The sequence below is a fragment of the Chelonia mydas genome, chromosome 16, assembly GCF_015237465.2.
Source record: "Chelonia mydas isolate rCheMyd1 chromosome 16, rCheMyd1.pri.v2, whole genome shotgun sequence".
Classification (NCBI taxonomy): Eukaryota; Metazoa; Chordata; order Testudines; family Cheloniidae; genus Chelonia; species Chelonia mydas.
The window spans coordinates 7,244,147-7,268,151 of NC_057857.1; the positions used below are offsets into that span (position 1 = coordinate 7,244,147).

Genomic DNA, 24,005 nt, shown 5'->3' on the forward strand with positions numbered 1-24,005 from the left:
CAGGTTGCTGGTCCATGCCACGATCTGAGCCATTGCATCTTCACTGCTGTATTTATCCATGGTAGGCTAAAGTCAGTGCAGGTATGCCTACCCGAGCTGCAGCCACACCTCGAACGGTGAAGTAGACATACCCTAAAGCTACAGTCCATTTGTTTTCTGTTATATCTCTGGGCCAAATTCAGTTTTGACATAAGTTAGCTGAAAGAAAAAAGCAGCCATCTGCAGCCCACTCATGTCATTTTCACTGATTTCATCATTCTGTTAGATGTAACTAACATCGATATGATAGTCCGTGGGAACGAATTCAGTTGTGGCATAAGGCGTCACAACTGCCATTTCAAATAAAAGCGTCTGGAATTAACTTAGCCAGTAGTTTTGCTGCCAATACCCAGAGCAGAACAAAATACAGATTGCTTTTCTGCATCTTTACTGCCTCTGCTGACACTGCCAACAGCTTAGCTGTCTGCAAATGAAGCCAAGATGGTGCTGTAGATGCAGAAGGAGCAGATTTGGACAATAGCAGGATGCCATATTTGTGGTCACTTTTCTGCTTTTAAATATAGTAAATAACTTTATATCATGGGAATGGGTAAAAGCTAATACTTTAAAATAATGTCACTGTAGTCAGTCTTCAGCACCTGTGCAACAGAAAAAAGGGGGTAGCAAGAATGAAACAAATAATCCACAGGAATGACATTCATATGTCACATATAGTTAATTGGAAGGAAAATCAAGGCAAAAACAATTGAGCACAAGAAATATTGCAATGTGGAGTTTCCCCTTTAATTGCATGCAATTCTAATAACTGCTGAGGCACTCTTGCCAACGAGGGGCAGGTTTTCTACACAGTGTACTGGGGGGTAACACACACGCAATACCCCTTTGATTGTCATAGTTGCGTGTGTAATGTTACCAACCAGTGAATAGCATGGAGAACCATCCCTCAAAAGCTTTGTAACTGTTGATGAAGTAGGATTTTCCTGGGTCGCTAGTGATCCCTCTCTGGGCTGTTCATTTTATTACAATTTGTGAAATGGTGGCAGGTGTGTTGGAAAAGCAACTGTTGATCCTGGATCTGTTAAAAAAAAACAACAGAAAGTTGTTAGCCCCCCAACTCCCAATGAATTTCAATGAGAGTTGGGTGCCTAACTCCCTGAGGCACATTTGAAGATCCGATCCTGGACCAGGTTCATGTTGTAGAGATCTTATTCCTTTTTCACCTGTACTTCCCCCAGCTAGCACGTCTTACCATTACACAGTTGTCCTGTGTTTTCCCGTAGAGTGAAAAATCGAGTTAGCTAATGCAATGCTGACCATGACTTTGATCAAGACAAATGGTAGGGGGGGAGGGCTAGCTCAGTGGTTTGAGCAGTGGCCTGCTAAATCTAGGGTTGTGAGTTCAATCCTTGAGGGAGCCATTTAGGGATCTGGGGCAAAAATTGGGGGTTGGTTGGTTGGACTAGATGAGATCCCTTCCAACCCTGATATTCTATGATTAAATGTTAATCATATCAGCTACCTGTGATGATGAGGGAGTTCTAACTGGAGTCTGGACAAACAAACTATAGCATTTTTACTACCAAGTAAATGCAGTAATAATCCTTAGGGGGTGAAATGCTGTATAAATGCACTTCTAATGTTTTATAAACTCAGGGCCTGATTCTGTTCACACTTACTGGATGTGCACAGAACTACTTATATGAGGAGCTAGTCGTGTGTGTGTTTGTGTGTGCAGGATCTGGCCCAAATACCACACCATATCTACCTATTGTATCAATGGGAGTTAAGGGCCTGATTCTTCAAAGCCATGCACCTTATGTCATCAGATGGGGCCTGAGCCAATACCTGCTAATAAGGTGGAGTCCCCCTATTGACGTCATTGAGCTTTGGATCAGGCCTGCACAAGGTCAGTATGAAGTGTGCCTCAATTCCAGTGGTGATATTCACCCCCACTATGCACAGATGCAACTGACCACTCAAAAGCCTAGACCGTGTGTGTTTAGATTGAAGACTAGATTAAATCAGTGAAGTTCTGATATATTTACATTGCTGTAACCACAGTCAGAATCTGACTCCTGTCCATAGATGGCCTTTAATGCTGAGCTGAGCTCTGCTTGGTATTTTATGAAGGAACAGTAACCTACAGAAAAGTATAGTTTTAAGAAATAATCTTTAAATCCTCTCTGTTTTGCTAACCTTGAGCAGCCCAGGAGAATCCTTCCTTCTGTTTTGCCTGCCATGAGCTGCCTTCCGTTGTAGAGTGTGTTGTCCGCTCTTTCATTGAACATCTCTGTGCTTTTCTCTTTTCTCTTTATTTTAGGATTGAGTCTGACATACAGTATATGCCTAACTCTGAGCTGCTTGCATTTTAAACACAAAACAAGTGCATGTCTGAAACTGATTTCTTGAACCAGTTGATGGTATCGGTGGAATGCAGCGCTATTGGCCCAATTGCTGAGCTGGCATTTAAATAAGTTAATAGATAAAACAAGCGCCTAAAAACTCAGCATGAGCTATGCACCCAAATTAACAAGAGCGTTCAGTCACTTTAATCTGAGCAGGTACCTTGTGGTAAAAGATGATGTGGGGTGGGGGGGATGGAACAAGGGGAAGACTATACTGACTCATCTTTAGCTACAAGGCCTCCTTATGATTGTGTCACCCCCTCCATCGCTTAATACTAGGTGAGATTTTATGTAGTTAATCTAGTCAAATTAATTCTTGTGGTTAAAGTTTCACATTCATGAGATTTGGGATCAGTGCAGGCAGGGGGACATTTTTTTTTTAATCTATTTAGATTCCCCCCGGCCCTCCTATTTTAACTTTTGCATGTTTTCTTTTGGAAAGACCCCCCTCTAGAGTAGCTCGTTATATGAGCTATTTTTTTGTCAATAAAAGAAAAGGGAGGAGGAGAATCAACCAAAACAATCAAATGAAAATCAAAATCCCTGACATTTTTTTGATCCACCTTAAAAGGGATATTTATGAATCATTAATAAGTCAGCAGGCTCCTACGGGCAACCCCTGCTGCTGAACATTCAGTCTTCCTTCAATTCACTCTAGTCTACAAACGATCTCGCTTCTAAAGATAATGATCATGTCCCAGCAATGCTTGTCAGCAAGGATCCTGTCCTATCACCTGTTGTGTAAATATTTCTAAAAGGAGGGCACTTTAAAGTGGATTGGCTGATCTCTTCCTTTGTCACGGAAGAGGCTAATGGTAGCCACTGGTATAGACTCTCTTGGCTTACATTGGATTCACTCTAATAGAAATAAAATGAGCCCACCCAAGACTTCAAAACAATCCCTCTCAATAGCAAATAATAATAATGCACCATCACCTTTCCTTAACTGTTTGGGAAGACCTGCTTTGCATAAAGAAAACAAGAATTCAAAGAAAAGTGTGTAAGGGCAATTTTTCTTTTTATTATTTACCCAATAGCTGAGGGAGGGGCTTTTGTAGAGAGGGGTTTTCTCAGACTTACTGCATGTGGAGTGATCTGCACTGACGAATGTTTCTTTTGGAAGGTTTTCTGGTGGCCGATTTGCTGCTTAGATCGTGAAGCCGGTAATTTTAATTTCTTTTTTGCGGGCTGTGGTTTCTAGTCGCGTTAATTTCTGAAGGACACAAAACCTTTACTTTCCACAGGACAACTTCATCAACCTCAGCTTCCTGAGGCTCTTCAGGGCAGCCAGACTCATCAAACTTCTTCGCCAGGGTTACACCATCCGCATTCTGCTCTGGACATTTGTACAGTCTTTTAAGGTGAGTGGCAGCCAGGCTCGAGAGCAGAGCGGGATCAGTTAATGCTTTGCACTTCTGTAGCATCTTCCAGCTGAGGACATCAAATACTAAAGAACTAAGCTTTTCAGCATCCCTAGAAGGCAATTCTTTGATAACCTTTCTGTAAAACGGGTAATTAACTTGACGAAGGTCCTCCTTGGTCTGATTTTCAGAAGCACTAAGTATCCCTAACATCCGTTGACAACAGTGGATCCTGCTGGAAACCTTCAACACCTTGGAAAATCAGCCCCAAAGCGAGTCAGTTGCAGACACAGAAACAGAGCACAGGAGTGCAACGTTCCAGTCTCCTGCTCTATCTGCTGCAAAACCTCTTCTAGAATTTAACAGCGGCAAAAAGAGTAGGGTCCTACAAAAATGTAGTAGGGCTTTCCAAAAACCTATAGAATGTAGAGAATGAGTGGGGCTTGTTTTGATTTTAATTCTGTAGAAGGGCTCTAATTAAATTCTGTGGACTAGGAAGGCTATCATTTTCTCCTAAATTCTATAGGGATGCCTTAGTGTAGGCACCAGGCCATCTGCAATAATAATATTTTGCATATATTATTACTGATTGTTTCTACTGTGGTAGAGGCCCCAGCCTCATGGTGCTAGGTGCTGTACAAACACATACGTAAAAGATGCCCCAAAGAGCTTACATTCTCCTGTTAGCCAAGGACTCAAAGTGCTTTACGAAGGAAGAAAGGTGTCATGATCCTCATTTTTACAGTCGGGAAAGTAAAGCACAAAGATGTCAAGAGATACAGGGAATCCGTGGCAGACCTATCCATTAGCCCATATCCACGTGCAGCTAACAGCATTTCCCCCCACCCTGACTTAGGTGTGCACACTGAGTTGTAGCAGAGTGTGTGATGTACAGCTCTGTGTACCATCTGTCAGGCTTTCTACTGTGTTTATAGCTTCCCTCTAGCTTGAGGTCTTACAGCTACCGCTTTAGATCGTTGCATGGAAGCTTGTGCTGCAGGAGCTGCCCTGAGAACAATAGTACAGGTTTATTTTGTCTAGGGCCTTCCATGCAAACTGCCCCCCTGCAAATGCCTTACAGAGTTAATCCACAAATAACTGCAAAAGGAAAGTGAAGTCCAGAGGGAGCATGTTTTTAACTGCGGTTTGGAATGTGACGTGGAGTCAGCGAGGCAGGATGTTCCCGATAGCAGAAACTTCTTCCAAAAGTAGCAAGAGAGGGTGAAGGGCATTGCTAGAGGGCTAGGGGAAGTGGGAAAGGATTGTTGAGAGGACCTGAGAGCAGGAGAAGGGTTACGAGGCAGGCTGGAGCGAGCCCCCCCCCCCCCCCCGCCCCCTCCCGCCCGTGGGATTTAAAAACAAGGAGAGCCATTTTAACTAGATTTGGAAACAAATGGGGAGGTGTCGGAGGATGGAGATGGGGACAGTGTCGCTACGCTCCGTGGTGCATGTGAGAAGGAAGGCAGCAGTGGGCTGTGCAGGCTGCAGCCTGGAGAGCTGGAACTTGAGTTCATTACAAGGAGATTGTATTTAAAGTCCTTTGAGAAACCGTGGGGCAGGCAAGCTGGCGGTTTCAAATACACCTTCAACATTTCTGCTCTCACCGAAGTATCAGGCCATGTAATTAAAGAGTCTATTGCGATGGCTGGTATGCTTTAAAATAAACACCCCATGGCGTTTGTTTGATAGCACTTTCCTTAAGGATTCAATCCATGGGCTGGGTGGGGGAGGGTTTTAGTCTATCATAGCTACAGCAGCCAGTTTAAAACTAACCAAGAACATCTCCCACCCTTGGACTGAGAATGTGCCTCCTCCGAAATCAGCCGGTGCCCACAGAATGGTGGAAGGGACGGGCTTGTAGTTAGAATACAAGAGTGGGACTCAGGAGACACTGGGTCTGGATGGATCAACCTCTGCCACAGACAGAGCAAGTCACCTGGCCTGGTCTTGAGAGAGAGAGAGAGAGCTGCAGTTGCATGAGCCAAGTACTCTGGCTGGACTTCTAAGAGAGCCGGATAGTCGCAAGATCACTAGTAACATCTGTAATGATGCAGGACAAAGTCAGATGACCCGAAACATTTGGGGGGCAAGAGAGATGGCCATGTATGGAGAAGCTGCACTCTGCTTAATATACGACCCTATCCGAGACCGATTGATTTGACCTGGAAACCAAAGTGTGTGTCCGCTGCCTGCTGATAATATACTGCACTTCTGTAGCAACTTCCATCTGAGGGTCTCAGTAAGCACTGCGGACATGAATGAACATGTCCTCACAACTCCACCCTGAGGCAGATAAGGATTGTTACTCCCTTTGGCCTAAGTGGTTCACTGATTTTCGGGGTCTTGCAGGTTGTTTCCATTGGGAGGAGAAATCGACAATGGAGTCAAGTATATTCATTGGTATGATCCTGTTTACTTACAAGGAATGTACGAAGGCCTGTTTCCCTGAACACAGGAGGAATCAAACACAGGAGATAGGTTCTTTGCTTGCAGTTTCCAAGCCTCTTTCCAGCTGGCACTCAGCCCAAAAGGCCTCTCTCTCAGCTCTTTCCCAGGGTCATGCTACAAGTGCTTCCCTGGCAGTCTGTCAGGCTCCCTTGCTCCCTTCTCTGTGCTTCTGAGGTGTTTCTCCTGCTCCTCTCTCTCTCTCACCCACGGCTGCAATCAAATCAGTCTCCTACCTCTGCATTTGTTACCGGAATCCCAGGAAACTCCTTGGACTGCATGGCCCAGGACTGCATGTGGTCTGGCCTCGAGTGATGGTTTTCCCTTGTTTCAGCTCTCACTAAAGAAAGGGGCATTTAATTGTTCCCTCGTTTAGCCTGAATGGATCATCACGCCCCACAGCTCCAATGAGGTGGTCTGAGTGCCCAGCCCTCCGAATAACAATATTATTGTCCCCATTTTTTACATGGGTGGAAACATAGGCACAGGGGAGTGAAGAGCCTGATCCTGAGCACCTACAGCTCCCCCTTATCAACGTCTCTCTTCCCTCACACCGTGCTGGTGCTAGCTGTCCTGTTGAGGGGATGCAGCTCCACCCATTCTCCTCCCCTCCCATCTGCTCCAGGGGGAGGAGTGAGCAGGGACATTGCACCTGCTCACCCACATGCAAGGTCCTGGTGGCCTGCACAGATTGGGTTCGTACTAACTCTCAGCGGGGGCACCTAGGCCGAGTCATGGTCTAGCCCTTAATGATTTATCACTAAAACTTGGGAAACTTTTCTTTTTCCCGCCAATGTAACTTTCTGCCCAATTAAAACCAATGCTTGCTTCTTTGTAGATGTATTTTTCTCAGATTAAGTTTTTAAAAATTTTTTTTAGAAATAGCTATTTTATCATTGTGTAACTTTGCCTGAGAACTGCCAAGGTATGTCATTACTAAGCTAAAGTATGCACCATGCAGTCTGTTGTTGCTTCCTCTCTGGGTAGGTTCTGTCTACTCACAAGGATATGTATGCAATATAACACTGGGGGAAACTAACTCTATAAAAAAATCCTAATGGTTTGTAATAAGGCAAGACCTGCTGCCAGCTGTGTATCTTCTGAAGGTCTCCTTTGTGCTGCAACTGCTCCAGTTTCTCTTGCTAGTGCTTTCACCCAAACCACACACAGTGTGAAGAAGCACCAGGCTAACCAATAATGAATAAAGACTGTTGGCTAATCTGTGGCCCTGCTTTGTTAATGCTGACCCTGTTGGTTTTTCTACAGGCCTTGCCTTATGTGTGTCTCCTCATTGCGATGCTCTTCTTCATCTATGCCATTATTGGCATGCAGGTAACATTTTGGCTTCAATATCTAAAAATCTAAGATTTGCCTTGCTGACGCAGAGCATTAGACAAGCTATGGGCCTATTTCAGAGTGTTCACCAGGCTCCAGAATAGGAGAGGTGCAGAGAAGCCACTTTTGCTCCCACCCCAAGGTCCTGTGCCAAACAGCACTCAGACGCACAGACAAATTAGGCCCTGGGTGTCCAAAATGAGTGTTTTTTCCATCTGGTATTCCTTGGGGATCCAATGCAGCTCTGGTGTTAAGTGGAAGTAACTCTGATTGAAATCAATGAAAGTTACACCTGCTTATGCTAAAGCTGAATTGGTTCCATCAGTTTTGGGGACAGCCAGCTTCATTTGCCATCTTCTCTTCTGTTTGACATCTTTCCTGCTCCACCCCTGCCTCCACAGTATATGTTACATCCCTTTTGCACATCTGCTAAATGTCGACTCAATGCAAGTTACATTACCACCCTCTCTAACATCTGCTTTATGCCCAGTTATGCCCACTGAGCCGTTCTCATACTTGGGACCAGAGATTCCCAGGGGAGCTTACACCAGGCTGCATTTGGTCCTGATTGCTTTTGTTTTCTTTTGCAGGTATTTGGAAACATTGCACTAGATGATGATACCTCAATTAATCGGCACAACAACTTCAGAACTTTCTTGCAAGCCCTGATGCTATTGTTCAGGTAAATAAAATTAAATCTACAAACTTTTAGGCTTTCCACATGAGTAATAAATAAGTTTCTGTCTTCATGTGCCAGTTTAATTGTTGAGGTTATTTGAGTTATGTAAGTCCTCCAAGCACAGCAGTTGTAGTGAAGCATAACTCCCTCCATTTTCTGTTCCTCATGGTTAGAGCTGTACACATCAGATGGAAATGTATTTACCAGACTTTGCACACAGATTGCTGTTTCATTCCATGTGAGTTTATGCCACTCGGATTTTGCTGTTCTGAGAGATTCAACGTAATGGTTATTTTTGCATCATGAGCAACTTGAAAATTCATATTTCAAAACTGCTTGTGGTTCAGAATGAATCCATTTCCACTTGGGCTCCTTCGCGTTGGAAAAGGAATCCATTTTTAAGTGAATTGTAGCAATATTTTCAGCCGTCTGTTGCCTTTTTTGTGGTTCTAACAAAAGGAAAAAAAACCCTCAATATTTGGGAGCTTCACCTTTTATTGTGTGTCTTTCACTGACATCGGTGTGTGCTATATGTTATGCACAAGAAATGGTTAGTTTTTGCATAAGGCTCCTGCTTCCTCAAGCCGCTAGCACCAATATCAGGGGCTCAGGCTTTGGTCAGCCAATGAAACTTGATTCTGATGATGTAACGCTTGTAACTGGATATTCTGCTAAGGATCTTGATTAATGGAGTGTGTGTACAGCCAGACAGACATGAAATTAGCTCACTCTGGTTTGCTCATGCAGTTTAAAATAATCTGGTTGAAATTAATCTCTTAATTTCTGGGAGACTGGTACTATATGTGAAAGAAAGCATAGAATCAAATGAAGTAAAAATCTTAAATGAGCCAAACTGTACCATAGAATCTCTATGGATAGTAATTCCATGCTTGAATAATAATATAGCAGTAGGGATATATTACTGACCACCTGACCAGGATGGTGATAGTGACTCTGAAATGCTCAGGGAGATTAGAGAGGCTATTAAAATAAAAAACTCAATAATAATGGGGGATTTCAACTATCCCCATGTTGACTGGGTACATATCACCTCAGGACGGGATGCAGAGATAAAGTTTCTTGACACCTTAAATGACGGCTTCTTGGAGCAGCTAGTCCTGGAACCCACAAGAAGAGAGGCAGTTCTTGATTTAGTCCTAAATGGAGCACAGGATCAGGTCCAAGAGGTGAATATAGCTGGACCACTTGGTAATAGTGACCATAATACAATTAAATTTAACATCCCTGTGGCAGGGAAAACACCACAGTGGCCCAACACTGTAGCATTTAATTTCAGAAAGGGAAACTACGCAAAAATGAGGACGTTAGTTAAACAGAAATTAAAAGGTACAGTGCCGAAAGTGAAATCCCTGCAAGCTGCATGGAAACTTTTTAAAGACACCATAATAGAGGCTCCATTTAAATGTATATCCCAAATTAAAAAACATAGTAAGAGAACCAAAAAAAGAGCCACCATGGCTAAACAACAAAGTAAAAGAATCAGTGAGAGGCAAAAAGGCATCCTTTAAAAAGTGGAAGTTAAATCCTAGTGAGGAAAATAGAAAGGAACATAAACTCTGGCAAACGAAGTGTAAAAATATAACGAGGAAGGCCAAAAAAGAATTTGAAGAACAGCTAGCCAAAGACTCAAAAAGTAATAGCCAACATTCTTTTTAAGTAGAACAGAAGCAGGAAGCCTGCTGAACAACCAGTGGGTCCACTGCATGATCAAGTGGCTAAAGGAGCAGTCAAGGACGATAAGGGCATTGCAGAGAAACTAAATTAATTCTTTGCATCAATTTTCATGGTTGAGGATGTGAGGGAGATCCCCAAACCTGAGCCATTCTTTTTAGGTGACAAATCTGAGGAACTGCCCCAGACTGAGGTGTCATTAGAGGAGATTTTGGAACAAATTGATAAACTAAATAATAATAAATCACCAGGACCAAATGGCATTCACCCAAGAGGTCTGAAGGAACTCAAATGTGAAATTGCAGGGCTGCTAACTGTAGTCTGTAACTTATCATTTAAATCATCTTCTGTACCAAATGACTGGAGGATAGCTAATGTGACACCAATTTTTAAAAAGGGCTCCAGAGGTGACCCCGGTAAGCCTAACGTCAGTACCGGGAAAACTGGTTGAAACTAGTAAAGAACAAAATTGTCAGACATATAGATGAACATAATTTGTTGGGGAAGAGTCAACATGGTTTTTGTAAAGGGAAATCATGCCTCACCAATCTACTAGAATTCTCTGAGGGGGTCAACAAGCATGTGGACAAGGGGGATCCAGTGGTTATAGTGTATTTAGATTTTCAGAAAGCCTTCAACAAGGTTCCTCACCAAAGGCCATTAAGCAAAGTAAGCAGTCATGGGATAAGAGGGAAGGTCCTCTCATGGATTGGTGACTAGTTAAAAGATAGAAAAAAAAAACGGTAGGAATAAATGGTCAGTTTTCAGAATGGAGAGAGGTAAATAGTGGAGTCCCCCAGGGGTCTGTACCGGGCCCAGTCCTATTCAACATATTCATAAATGAGCGGGGAAAAGAGGTAAACAGTGAGGTGGAAAAATTTGCAGATGATAAAAAAAACTACTCAGGATACTTAAGTCCCAGGCAGACTGTGAAGACGTACAAAAGGATTTCTCAAAACTGGGTGAATGGCAGATGAAATTCAATGTTGATAAATGCAAAGTAATGCACATTGGAAAACATAATCCCAACTATACGTATAAAATGCTGGGGTCTAAATTAGCTGTTACCACTCAAGAAAGAGATCTTGGAGTCATTGTGAATAGTTCTCTGAAAACATCCACTCAATGTGCAGTGGCAGTCAAAAAAGCAAACAGAATGTTGGGAATCATTAGGAAAGGGATAGATAATAAGACAGAAAATATCATATTGCCTCTATATAAATCCATGGTACGCCCACATCTTGAATACTGCGTGCAGATGTGATTGCCACATCTCAAAAAAATATATTGGAATTGGAAAAGGTTCAGAAAAGGGCAACAAAAATGATTAAGGGCATGGAATGGCTGCCATATGAGGAGAGATTAATAAGACTGGGACTTTTCAGCTTGGAAAAAAAACGACTAAATGGAGATATGATAGAGGTGTATAAAATCATGACTGGTGTGGAGAAAGTGAATAAGGAAGTGTTATTTGCTCCTTCTCATAACACAAGAACCAGGGGTCACCAAATGAAATTAATAGGCAGCAGGTTTAAAACAAACAAAAGGAAGTATTTTTTCACACAATACACAGTCAACCTGTGGAACGCCTTGCGAGAGGATGTTGTGACGGTCAAGACTATAACAGGTTTCAAAAAAGAACTAGATAAATTCAGGGAGGATAGGTCCATCAATGGCTATTAGCCAGGATGGGCAGGGATGGTATCCCTTGCCTCTGTTTGCCAGAAGATGGGAATGGGCGACAGGGGATGGATCACTTGATGATTACCTGTTCATTCCCTCTGGGACACCTGGCACTGGCCACTGTCAGAAGACAGGATACTGGACTAGATGGATCTTTGGTTAGAGCCAGTATGGCCATTCTTATGTTATTAATTGTAATAAAATCAGATTTTTTCAATCTTGCCCCTGGATCCTTCAAGCCAGATCCTGGCTCCTGGTAAGGCCCTTTTTTTTGCAGCTGCAGCAGCACTGGGGACTGAAAGGCTAGTTTAACCAGCCAGCTGAGGATACTCCTAGAAAAGGGGGAATTCCTGAGTGGCCTAGAGCTGACTTCACTGTGGAAGGGTACACAAAGGTCTGGGGCCTGACTCTAGTGATCCCCAGTTGCATCTTGCGCAACTTAGAGAAGTCTCGTGGCTACTCTGACTTGCCTGAGGAATCGAGGATCACGATCAAAGGTCAAAGGATCAGGCCCCAGATTCAGGGTCAAAGCACATGAGTCGGGTACTGTGTGGGAGGTTTTCACTGTCCATGCTGTAATATCCTATGGTTAAACACAGGGCTTCAGCACCCAAGGCTGCCAGTCCAGCAACATTCACCAGCATTGGGGTTCACTGGAGTTTGTAAAGTTTAGGGGGGAAAAAACAAATGGAATAACAAATATGTTAGGACTTCAGAGCCGCAGCACTTTACGCCCACTTTGCACAGGTGTAAACAGCTACATAAGATGGGGAATCAGGCCCTCTGGCAGAAGTTATGGACTTGATGCATCAATTATTGGGTGAAGTTCTCTGGCCTGTGATATATGGGAAGTCAGACTAGATTATCATAATGGTCCCGTCTGGCTTTATAATCTAGGAATCTGTGAAACTAAGTGTCAGAGGCAAGGTGGGTGAGGTAATATATTTTATTGAACTAACTTCTGTTGGTGAGAGAGCCAAGCTTTTTGAGACACACAGAGCTCTTCTTCAGATCTGTGTGGTTCAAAAAGCCTGTCTCTCTCACCAACAGAAGTTGGTCCAATAAAATATATTACCTCACCCACCTTTTCTAATATCCTGGGACCAACATGGCAGCAATTACATTACATACAAGCTAAGTTTCAGTCATCTGATGGAAGAATGCTCGGAAAAGAGACAAGGAGTGACCACTGCTATGGGAGAAGATACATTTGGCTCAGTCCCTCTGGGATTGGTGAATTTATTTATTTTTAAATAGCGTGTGACAGTTGGGAGTCACTTTGGGAAAATTTAAGGTTATATTTACATCTGTTTCTTACTACAGGAACTGCTGCCATATATAACCTAAGGAAAGAGAGAAGGGGGAAGAGGTTAAAGAAAAACCCAGGAGACTTTCATAAAAAACGTGCATCTGTGTCAGAGTGCTAGGCCACAATATTCTGATGCATCCACCTAAAATGATAGATTAAGACAGAAGAGTCTGTTTTTGTTGATTTTCAGCCACCATCAAGGCAGAGCTGTTGGATTTGGGGGTGGGGGGGTTAATCTTCTTTGATTACGTTTGTCCTTTGTACCTGACTGACTTCAATTAATCTATTTTCCAGGAACAGATTCCGTGTATCCTTGTCAGGTTGATTTTGGTTCCCTGTAACAAGGGGCGGGGGGGGTTATCGTTTTCATTTCTCTTTGTTTCACAAAGTTGGTAAATGAATCAGGTACAGTAAATGCCAGTGCAAACTGCTTCCAAGAACGCATACCAACACACAAAAGCCAGCCATGCAAGCAGGAGGTAGTTTGTAACAAAAAATTGATAAAGGAATTCAAAATAGAATTTAGAAAAGATTGTTAGAGAGTGTCTTTTTGGTTAATTTGATCTCCTGTAACAGGTCCAGGCGTGCTGGGCAGAGCTCTATTACCCCAATGATGTACACTTCTGCAGTCAAAAGAACTCACCCTTTTGCCTTTCACTGAATGTTTGTCCCCCATCTGTAGGAGTGCCACCGGGGAAGCTTGGCACGAAATCATGCTGTCCTGCCTCAGTAACAGAGCCTGCGACAGACTCTCCGGCCTCACCAAAAACGAATGTGGCAGCGACTTTGCTTATTTTTACTTCGTCTCCTTCATCTTCCTTTGTTCCTTTCTGGTAAGTCAGTCCGAGTTTCTGCTTCCTTTCCATCTTATCAAACCTCAGGCATCACATCAGCCCTCGCCAACTCCTCCAGCTCCCTTCACATTTAGCACGGAGTAGGTCCCTCTTCTCCTTCCCAAATCCTTGTTTTCTGCTGCTTCCTAATTATGATTTAGACAACATTACAAGGCAGTTCCATTAAAAAGCATTTATTATCATGGTGATAAAAATCCTTTAATCTCCAAAGAGATAATTTAGTAATTAGTTTATTGCACAGGTTTTTATCTTTCTCCCCAGGAGGGGGGTCTAATTTATGGAATTAAACATTAATCTGTTTTGTCTCCATTTTTATATGGGCTTTTGAAGAATGGGATTCGGAATGGGGAGGGGTTGGGGTGGTAGGGACACCGTCAGCTCTGTGTTGCTTTCAGAAAGGATCAGGAAAGCACCAAGTTTGTATTTTATTTGTTGGGGGTAAAACCTGATAATTTTCCACTGACAGTGTTTGGGAAATTTTCGGTCACGAAGGTGAAAGAAGAACACCAAGCTGATTCTGCCATTGTTCATCAGGCAGGGCTGGAACTCGTCTTTTAACAAAAAACATGTTTTGCCAGTCCCTTGCAAACACGCGAAAGGCTATCCAGTCCTGGAGGCTGATTCCACCTTCAGTGATGCTGGGGTTTTATGCTAACATAATTCCATCGGTGTCAGAGAATGGAGAATCAGGCACATAGGGAACAAACTCAGAGACTGAAGAGTTGAAATCACAGCTCTGAAACTTACCAGAAGGCAAATAGGATTTATCTGTTCTACTCTACATATGATTCCTCACTGCTTTCCACTGTACAGACAAGAGATTGCCTTAAAATTTAAGAGCTGTTTATGAATCAGAACTTCACAAATGCAGCCAATCCCTATTACCCGAAAAAGACTCCGTCCAGGAAAACTAGCTTCATATGGCATTTATATGTTGTAGGGAGACGTACCACCTCATAATTCACCATGAGGTCCTTTGGCCAGCTGGAGCCTTCTCCTTGGCATCTGGCATCTCACTCCTTCCTGCATGGATTAAAATTTGTAGCACCCTGGAAGCTGATAAAAAGTTACTGAGTCCATTTACTGATTCCTTTAGAACTCCACCACTTTAAAGCTTTCCTTGTATAAATCCCTAACCTAACATCAGAAATTCTGTATTTAAAAGTCCAGTAATATTCCTCGGGTTCTCCCCGCCCCCGTGAAAAAAACCTCACTGATCACGCCAATTTTCACACTCAAAATGTAGTAGCGGAATTGGAGGCTGGCGTACATCTGTGACATATACAGCCCTGCATGATCTTACGCTTTGAGTCAGTGCTCCCGAAAGCTCTGGGATGACACCCTTCGTTCATTGGCAGGCCATGTGGAGGCCCCAGGCTGAAGAGTTAAGGAAAGGAGGCGGGGCTCCAAAAATAGATCTTGAAAAGTAAGCCAGCTGCAATATTTCAGGACAGACTCATTACTCGTTTTTTAAAATGTACTTGGCACTTCATTGCAATAAAACATGTGGTTCCCCACAAAAGATTAAACCATTATAGAGCAGCGGCCTTGCCAGCAGGGTGTGTATTTATGGTTTATTAGATTTTGTTACATCACAGAGTTGGGGGAAATTATGTAATGTATTGGTTTTTAACATTGCTTCAGGGGCTTTAAGGATGTCTGGTTTGGCATCATTTTCCTTGTTTAATTTGTGCCCTTTGATATAAAGTCAAACTAGCAGTTAAATAAACCTGTATAGACCCAGCCTTGCACTGGGGACGACACAGAACTCCACCACCTTCTTGGGAGAACCACCTCCCATAGCTTTCCAGTTCACCTGCTGGGTCATCACTTAGGCAGTGCAACATGCACTCCCCCCCGTGGCCAACCACCTCTTTTGGGCAGTGCAGAAAGAGGAGAGGAGACAGGGTCCTGCCGCTGACTCCTACTCTGAGGCTTGGGGTGGCTGTAAGAGAATCGCTTTCTTTGATCCTACGGGGGTGAGCAGATACTTCCAACCTGAACCTGATCCAACACTCAGTGGAGTCAAAAGACTCCAATTGACTTCTTTGGATCAAGCCCCAAACTTGAAAAAGATGCCATGGATGTGAGAACTTTGGGATTGCAATTATTATGTATGGAACAGCCTGCTGTGTAGCTAATGGGTATCCAAGAACACATGGTCAGGTGTACATATTGGTCAAGTGTACTGGCTTCAGTTCCACAAAATGAGCCGAGTACCTTCAGCAGGAATTATTTCAGTGGCGTCAGCAGCCCTGATGTAGTCAGTGGCCTTCAGTGCCAGGCAGGCAGGAGGGTGGCTGCATGGAAGCCATCAGGTAAGCTCTTACCTCCTTCACTAGCCACCTCTTCTTATCGGTGTTTCAGTCTGAGGAGGCAGTATTAAGTGTAACTGAGCCTAATGCATGTTGGCGATAGCAGAAGGGATCCTGAGAAAGTATAGTCTAGGAGTAACATTTTCAAAAGCACCCAAGAGATTTAGGAGCCTAGGTCCTATGTTCAAAATAGACTTAGGTATTAAAAAACCTAAGTCCCACTGATTTTCAATGTCTCCTAAGTGTCTGTTACTTTGTAAAATGGGACTTATGCTCGTAAGTGACTGAAGCATTTTCAACGGTCCATTCCCAGGTCCTTAAGAAGATAAGAATGGCCATACTGGGTCAAACCAATAGGCCATCTAGCCCAGTACCGTGTTTCTGACAGTGGCCAGCGTGAGATGCTTCGGAGGGAATGAACAGAGCAGGGTCATTTTGAGTGATCCATCCCATTGCCCAGTCCCAGCTTCTGGCAGTTGGAGGTTTAGGGACACCCAGAGCATGGAATTGTGTCCCTGACCATCTTGGCTTATAGCCATTGATAGACCTATCCTCCATGAAAGTATCACGGTTTTTTTGAACTCAGTTATACTTTTGGCCTTCACAACAGCCCATGACAATGAGTTCCACAGGTTGACTGTGCGTTGTGTGAGGAAGTACTTCCTTTTCTTTGGTTTAAACCTGCTGCCCATTAATTTCATTGGGCGATCTCTAATTCTTGTGTTATGTGAAGGGGTATATAACACATCCCTCTTCACTTCTCTGTACTATCCATGATTTTGAAGACCTCTGTCATATCCTCCGTAAATCATCTCTTTTCTAAACTGAACAGTCCCAGTTACAGTCCTGCACAGATACAAAATTTGTATCTACATCCGAGCCACAATCTGCAAAAATGGTCCATGGATATCCACATCTGCGGATGCGGATATCAGCGGATTTGCAGGGCTCTAGTCCCAGTAGTTTTAATCTGTCCTCGTATGGAAACTGTTCCATAACCCTAATCATTTTCGTTGCCCTTCTCAACACCTTTTCCAATTCCAATATATATTTTTTGAGATGGAGCAAGCAGAGTGGCATACAATATTCAAGGTGTGGCCATAGTACGTATTTATATAGTGGCATTAAGGATCTTTTCTGTTTTATTATCTATCACTTTCCTAATGGTTCCTAGCATTCTGTTGGCATTTTGACGGCCACTGCACATTGCACAGATGTTTTCCGAGAACTGTCCACAATGACTCCAAGATCTCTTTCCTGAGTAGTAACAGATAATTTAGACCCCATCATTTTTATGTATAGTTGGGATTATTTTTTCCAATGTGCATTACTTTGCACTTATCAGCATTGAATTTCATCTGCCATATTGTTGCCTAGTCACCCAGTTTGATGAGATCCCTCTGTAACTCTTCACATTCAGCTTTGGACTTAGTTATCTTGAGTAATTTTGTGTCATCTGCAAATTTTGCCAACTCACTGTTCATGCCCTTTTCCTGATCATTTATTAATATGTTGAACAGCGCACGTCTCAGTACAAGATCCTTGAGGACCCTGCTATTTGCCTCTCTCCACTGTGAAAATTGACCATTTATTCCTACCCTTTGTTTCCTATCTTTTAATTAGTTACTAATCCATAAGAGGACCTTCCCTCTTATCCCATGGCTGTACTTTGCCTAAGAACCTTTGGTGTGGGACCTTGTCAAAGGCTTTCTAAAAGTCCAGGTACACTATATCAACTGGATCACCCTTGTCCACATGCTTTTTGACACCCTGAAAGAATTCTAGTAGATTGGAGCCTGGGACAGGCTCCTGGATACCTGGATTCTGTTCTCCACTTTACCAGGTAGTCAAGTCAATTCACTTTTCTGTGCCTCAGTTTCCGTACCTGTAAAATGGGGTTAGTAATACCATGTAAATTGGAAGAAAGGTCTAAAGAGTGATTAATTGGCATTCATATGGTATATTACTGTGGCAGTGAATTAGGGCCTGGGGATGTCTTTATTAGTGGGTCATGAGTAACAGCAATAGTACTTCCTGCACACGATCCCCCAACCAAAGATCCACCCCCTCCACAAACTCAAACCCCAGACTTAATTGCCTGGTTTCATTTTAATGACTTGCCAATGCTGCGGAGCTGGAGACCGCTAAATTCTGTTTGATTTTGTTGATCACTAGCAGAGAGCTGGCAAACTGCTCCACCGCACTGTTTCCTGGTGCGCCATGTCATGCCACGAAGCAGCACCCACATCAGCATATGAGCTCCACGGGTAGAGAGCAGAACCATAGAAAGCTGCCTCATGCTTCCATGGTCTTTATCCAACACATGGGCATCACTTCCACCTTTTGGGTGAGAGAAACGTAATCTTACCTGTCTTCTGTGACCTTCCTACCCTACCGTCTGAGCCTGATTCAACTCCTGCTGAAGTCATCGTGAGGTTTTCCATTGACTTTAATAGAAGTTGGGTTGAACCCTTATCTCTCAGGAACATTTACCAACCTGTGTATTAAGATCTTGCTTTTGGAGGCAGAGGCCTTTTGCACGCTATACTTCCCATCCCTGGGGTCCCTTTGAGGAGTCCCATCTCTGAGATCCTAACAGAGGACATCCAGGTTCAAGACCGGTTCATCTGAGCTGTTGTGTCTTGATTGGCTCTGATCTGAGCAGCGCTGGGAAGTGTCCTCAGGAGAGGAGCTGCATACCTCCGAATGATGGGTGGATTGATGGGAGAACCTGTGCCACGCTCTGCCTGCATTATGAAGAAGGCAACAATGTTTCTCCACAGAGAGAAAGTGAATCACGTTGCACCAGTTATGCCCTGGATTGTATCATGCTGCATGTCTGCCTCAGTAACGGAGAGAGACGTTTCCTGTTACAATAATACATATGTATTGAATTTCACGCTGGTGAAAGGTGCTGGATTAGCAGCCCTGGAGAACAAACTCCTCTCTCTATCCACTGCAGCAAGTCGAATGGGAAGCAGTGTCCCCGTGTTCCCCAGTGTGCTTCAGTCCTGTCAGGCAGGGAATGTCTTTAGGCGATGAGAAGGAACTTTACTTTCCAGGGTCCATTCAGTCCTTGACTCTCTGCGGAGGGGATCGTAAAGGGAGCGTAAGGTCGTGTGCTCACCAGCTGTGGTGTCCCCTTGCATCAGGGTGCGAAGCTGTATATCGTCATTGTTCCCAGCACCTCCTGCTGGCCACCTGCCTCTGGCTGGGCCTTCCGCGGCTCAGCCCTCTGGCCAAGTCATAAAGTCCAAACCCCTTTCAGATAATAAAAAGTCCAAACAAATCCAGTGTAATATTTCTTTGGCCTCTCTCAGGCCAAACTAGTAACTACTACTTCTCTAGCAGGATTCCCCATGCTGCCTGCCTCCCTCCCCCAGGGACTCTGGCACTTTATATCTGGGGTCACCCTGCTCCCATGGGAACCTAACCTGCCTTCTATCCATTAGTCACATTCTGGGGTGCAATCCAGACGAGTGAGGGGTTGTGTCATCATCTGCCCTGTACCTCTGGGTGCCTTACTGCTCTGCTGCTGTGGACACCAGCAGACAAGCATGCAGGTGACACCCGCAGAGTGTCTGTGCCCTATACATCCCTGGATCAGCAACTCTGACCCTAGCAACCTGCCTACAGCCCCACCCTGGCTTCCCCCAGCATTGGTTACTACTAGCAGGGTGACCGCAACACACTCCCAGTCCCAAACTTTCCCAAACCCATGTGCTCTGCAATGTCCAGTCCTCTCCTGCAATATTCAGAGGAATAATAAGGTCCGTTTGGCCCTTTAAAGAGAGAAAACCCAACATCTTATCACTCTAACTGGAGTTAACAAGCACTTTAGTTCTAACAGAACACTGCTGGTTTAGACTAAAGTAAAACAGGTTTATTATTTACAATTTAGAAGATGGGATTTTAAGTGATTTCAAGTATAAGAGGAAAAAGTTAGAAATGGTTACAAGAAAACAAAAGTGAAACATGCTTTCTAGTAACTAAAACTCAACTTGGCAACCTACAGTGTGGGTTCAAGATGGCTTTTCTCACCCACAGTCTTCCAGCAGGACAGCTGAACCTACCCCTATCCCACCCCCCAAGCCCGGGTCAAGATCTTCTCTGGAAGCCCTAAGTGCTGGTTCCTTTATCTTCTTAGGAGAACTTGGGTTCTCTGACTCTTTCTTTTATAGTCTAGTGAACGTCTGAAATGGATTCTTCTGAAGGTTATCCCCCAAAGTAAAGTTTATTCAAATTGTGAGGAAGGTGACATGAAGTCTGGTGGTGAAGGATGCTTCATGCTGTTTGTGAAAATGCAAATTGTTCTGTTTTTTCAATCTCCTCCCCTTGTTAGCTTGATGGCCCTGTTTACTGCATATGTGTAAATTAAGGTATACCCAGGTTCCTTTGTTTAGGACAGAACTGTTTAACCCTTTTACCTAGGCCAGGCTGTCTGGTGTTGAACATGGGCCAGTAACATCGTGCAGAGGGAATTCAGAACTGGACATATAAGTCAAGTTGCTACATACATTTCATCCTGATATCATTGACCAGTGAGCAATTACTGTGTGCAGTGATACCTCATAAGGCACATTTTGTACAAAGATTAAAAATTGGTTAGTCTCTAAGGTGTCACAAGTACTCCTTTTCTTTTTGCGAATACAGACTAACACGGCTGTTACTCTGAAACCTGTGTAGGGTGTGAATACAGGAGTTCTTAGGGTCACACTGTTGTAGGCCCTAGCTCAGGGCTTTCCCCACACAGGAGTCTACTCTGCTCCAGGCGTGTTTCTTCTACCACATTGACTCTCCTTCTTACTCCCTTCCACGGGGCCAGTTTCTACCTGTAGGGCTCTGTGGGATGGAGGCCTATGCCCGTTCTCTTCGCATCCTAACAAGAGGAGCTCTGCCACTGTTTCCCTTCTCTAGATCCTGACAGTTCTCTTGGCGGTCTCACTGTCAACTCCAAGCCCACATTCAGGGCCTGCCCCACACAGGCCTATTCTACCCCCTGTGGGCTCCTTCCAGCCTGCACCAGCTGCAGGGCTTCTCTAGAGAGAGCGTCTTTTCTCTCCCCCTTCCTTCTAATCAACGTGCCTTTTATTCTCTTCTACCAGCCTCTTTCTAGCTCAAGCTGCTCCCTTGCTGATTAGCGAAAGGGGCGTCACCTGGCACACCTGATTGCTCCCAGGTTTAGCCCACAAGGTTTTCATGAGTCAGAATCTCAGGGTTGGAAGGGACCTCAGGAGGTCATCTAGTCCAACCCCCTGCTCAAAGCAGGTCCAATCCCCAATTTTTGCCCCAGATCCCTAAATGGCCCCCTCAAGGATTGAACTCACAACCCTTGGTTTAGCAGGCCAATGCTCAAACCACTGAGCTACCCCTCTGCCCCCCCCCCCCCAAGTAGGCCCTGATTCTCCTGAAGAGCCATTGGCCCCATGACAAATTAGTGCCCTTTGCAGTGTTGGGCTTTGTGATGTGCATGCCTGGGAAATGGACTTAGACCAGCAGCTCTTTTTATATGGGCTACTGATTATCCTAAAACAACCTTAATGCTGCCAAAAAGAATGGGCCAAATGGAGTTCCTGACCCTGGCTCTGTGGCCAGGAAGAAAAAGCTAAGCCAGCAAATTCTAATGTTATTTCTTGACACTCACAGCAAACTTCTAAACCAGGCGTTCTCAAAGGCTCTCCACTCAGGACCCCCCAGAACAATCAGTGGCGATGGTTCCAATCCCACAATCCTTTCCAGTCACATCCTATGTCTCTTTGGCATCCTGGCAAGAAAACAGGGCTATTTTGGGGTCTGGGGAGGTCTGATGTAGGTGGTTGATGGGGTTGGGTTTATGGATTCTGGAGAGAAAGGTGGGTGCTGTTGGATGGGGACCGACCTTCTGAGTGGAGAGCTGCCGGTACTGGGGGGACGTTGGTGGTGGGGCAGGAGCTGTTGTCAGGGGATGCTGAGGCAGAGACGGATGCTCTAGGGTGGGGTTTTAAGGAGTGGAGGGGAAGGTGCTGCTGGGTGTTGGTGGAAGGGTTGCAGATCCTGTTAGTTGCAAGGATGGGAGGGGTGCTTCATCTTCTCCTTTGCCTCTCCATGTGCCTGCCCCGTGCTCTGCTCCTGCAGTGACTGACGCTCCTGGAAAAGGGCAGTGCATTCAGCCTGTGGAGTCAGGGGTTGGGAGGGTCTCCTGTTACCATGCTATTCCCAATGGGTGAGGAGCTAGCGTTACTTACAGGCCCCACAGGAGGATTTCTCCAGTTCTTGCTGGCCTGACGGGGGAATAGTGGCAGCAGTGCCACACCACGTGATGATGAGGGTGCAACCAAGATTAAAAATTGTGCAACTTCAAGGCAAACATAGGGATGTGGAGAAACCACACCTCCCGCTAAGCAAATAAGTGCATTCTCAGTTTGCAGCTTCATTCTTCCCCCTTCTTCAGCTACACATCTTAAATCGAATCCACAAGGTAAAAGGCAAGTGTGTTTCTTTCCTCCCCAACCCCAACATCCTTTTCCCCCTATGCAGATGTTGAACCTGTTTGTGGCTGTAATCATGGACAACTTTGAGTACCTGACACGAGACTCTTCCATCCTAGGACCCCATCACCTGGATGAGTTCATTCGGGTCTGGGCTGAATATGACCCAGCTGCCTGGTATGTACACAGCAAATATGTATATACACAATATATATATAGACATAGTCCATATACTGTTTTTAATGTGACTACAAGTCCACAAGGAAAACAAAATCCAGAGCTGAAAAGAGCTGGGGAGGTGAACATTGCAACCCAGATTCACTGTGCGCTTGAGATTTAACAAACCTGATGTAGTTACAGGGGAATTTCCTTTTAGCTGATATGAGAACCAGAAAAGAAAAAAAACTCAAACCCTTAACAGTGCCAGAAAACGAATGGGTCCGATGCAAACAGAGTGCCTGATCCTAGCTCCATGGCCATGCAGAAAAGGCATTTATTATTTCTGGAAACACAACTGAACACCTTTGGTTTTCATTTCCAATGTGAAGGGGGGAAAAAGTAGAATCTCTCGCCATCTTAAGCATGTTAGTTAACACTTGAGATTAAGTTCTCTAAAACCAATCTAGATACACAAAGATTATGTAGCATTTGTTAATAGACAAGAATTGCCTTAATAATTTAAAATAATAAAATACAGTGTGTATTTGTTTTGAGGTCACGGAAAACCAGAGAAGCTTTCTTTTCACGTTTTCAAGGTGCCATTCCTCCCTAAAGAGTGTGGCCCTGATTTGCCAGTACTTTGCACATCAAGTCATCACTTTCAGCTGTGCAACATCAGTGTAAAATGCTATCAAATCATAATTCTCCACTCACACCCGGTAGCATTTTACATCCACTCTGAACAGGTGTATGGGGCAACATAGGTTGCAAGGCAGTGGGGGAAGGACTGAATATTTTTTAATAGAGCATTGGTTTGATTAGAACATACAACTTAAATAGAGAGGTATCATCAGAAATTGTGTTTTGATCCTGGAAACATCCATTGAATGGCAGCAAGTTACAGATGAGATCTTTGATCTTTTTAAGAATACGCTGGTTTGGGGGCAAGAGGTTGAAAGCTGAGACATGTAAAGCAATAAAGAGAAGAAAAACCAATAAGCCTAACTTCTCTGAGCCTTTCAATTCCCAATGACTCTCCAATAAAACATCCTTGGTATACAGGCTTGTTAAGGGAAAGGATTTTTTTCTCCCACCCAGAAAGTGAGGTTTTGAATGAAATCTGCCTTGGATTTTTTTTTTTAATCCAAATACAGTAGTGGAGGAACCTACACACAACTGGCTGGGTCCCTCATGGCAGGAAACACTGCAATAAGAGGAGAAGGAGAATGTTACCACAGAATAAGGGTCAGGCTGGAAGAGTTTTAGGGTAGAGATGAAGTGGGGGTTGTCTCCCACAAGGT

At 44.1% G+C, this 24,005-nt stretch overlaps 1 protein-coding gene across 14 annotated transcripts in view; it reads left to right on the forward strand.

The window, feature by feature from the left end:
* CACNA1B (calcium voltage-gated channel subunit alpha1 B) overlaps positions 1-24,005 on the forward strand; it is a 466,872-nt gene that overhangs the window by 395,309 nt on the left and 47,558 nt on the right. For all 14 annotated transcript variants that reach the window (XM_043530418.1, XM_043530423.1, XM_043530432.1 and 11 more), the window contains 5 exons: positions 3,650-3,766; positions 7,478-7,543; positions 8,137-8,228; positions 13,592-13,742; positions 22,595-22,722. In XM_043530418.1, coding sequence (XP_043386353.1) covers positions 3,650-3,766; positions 7,478-7,543; positions 8,137-8,228; positions 13,592-13,742; positions 22,595-22,722 — 554 coding nt within the window. The remainder of the gene's footprint in view (positions 1-3,649; positions 3,767-7,477; positions 7,544-8,136; positions 8,229-13,591; positions 13,743-22,594; positions 22,723-24,005) is intronic.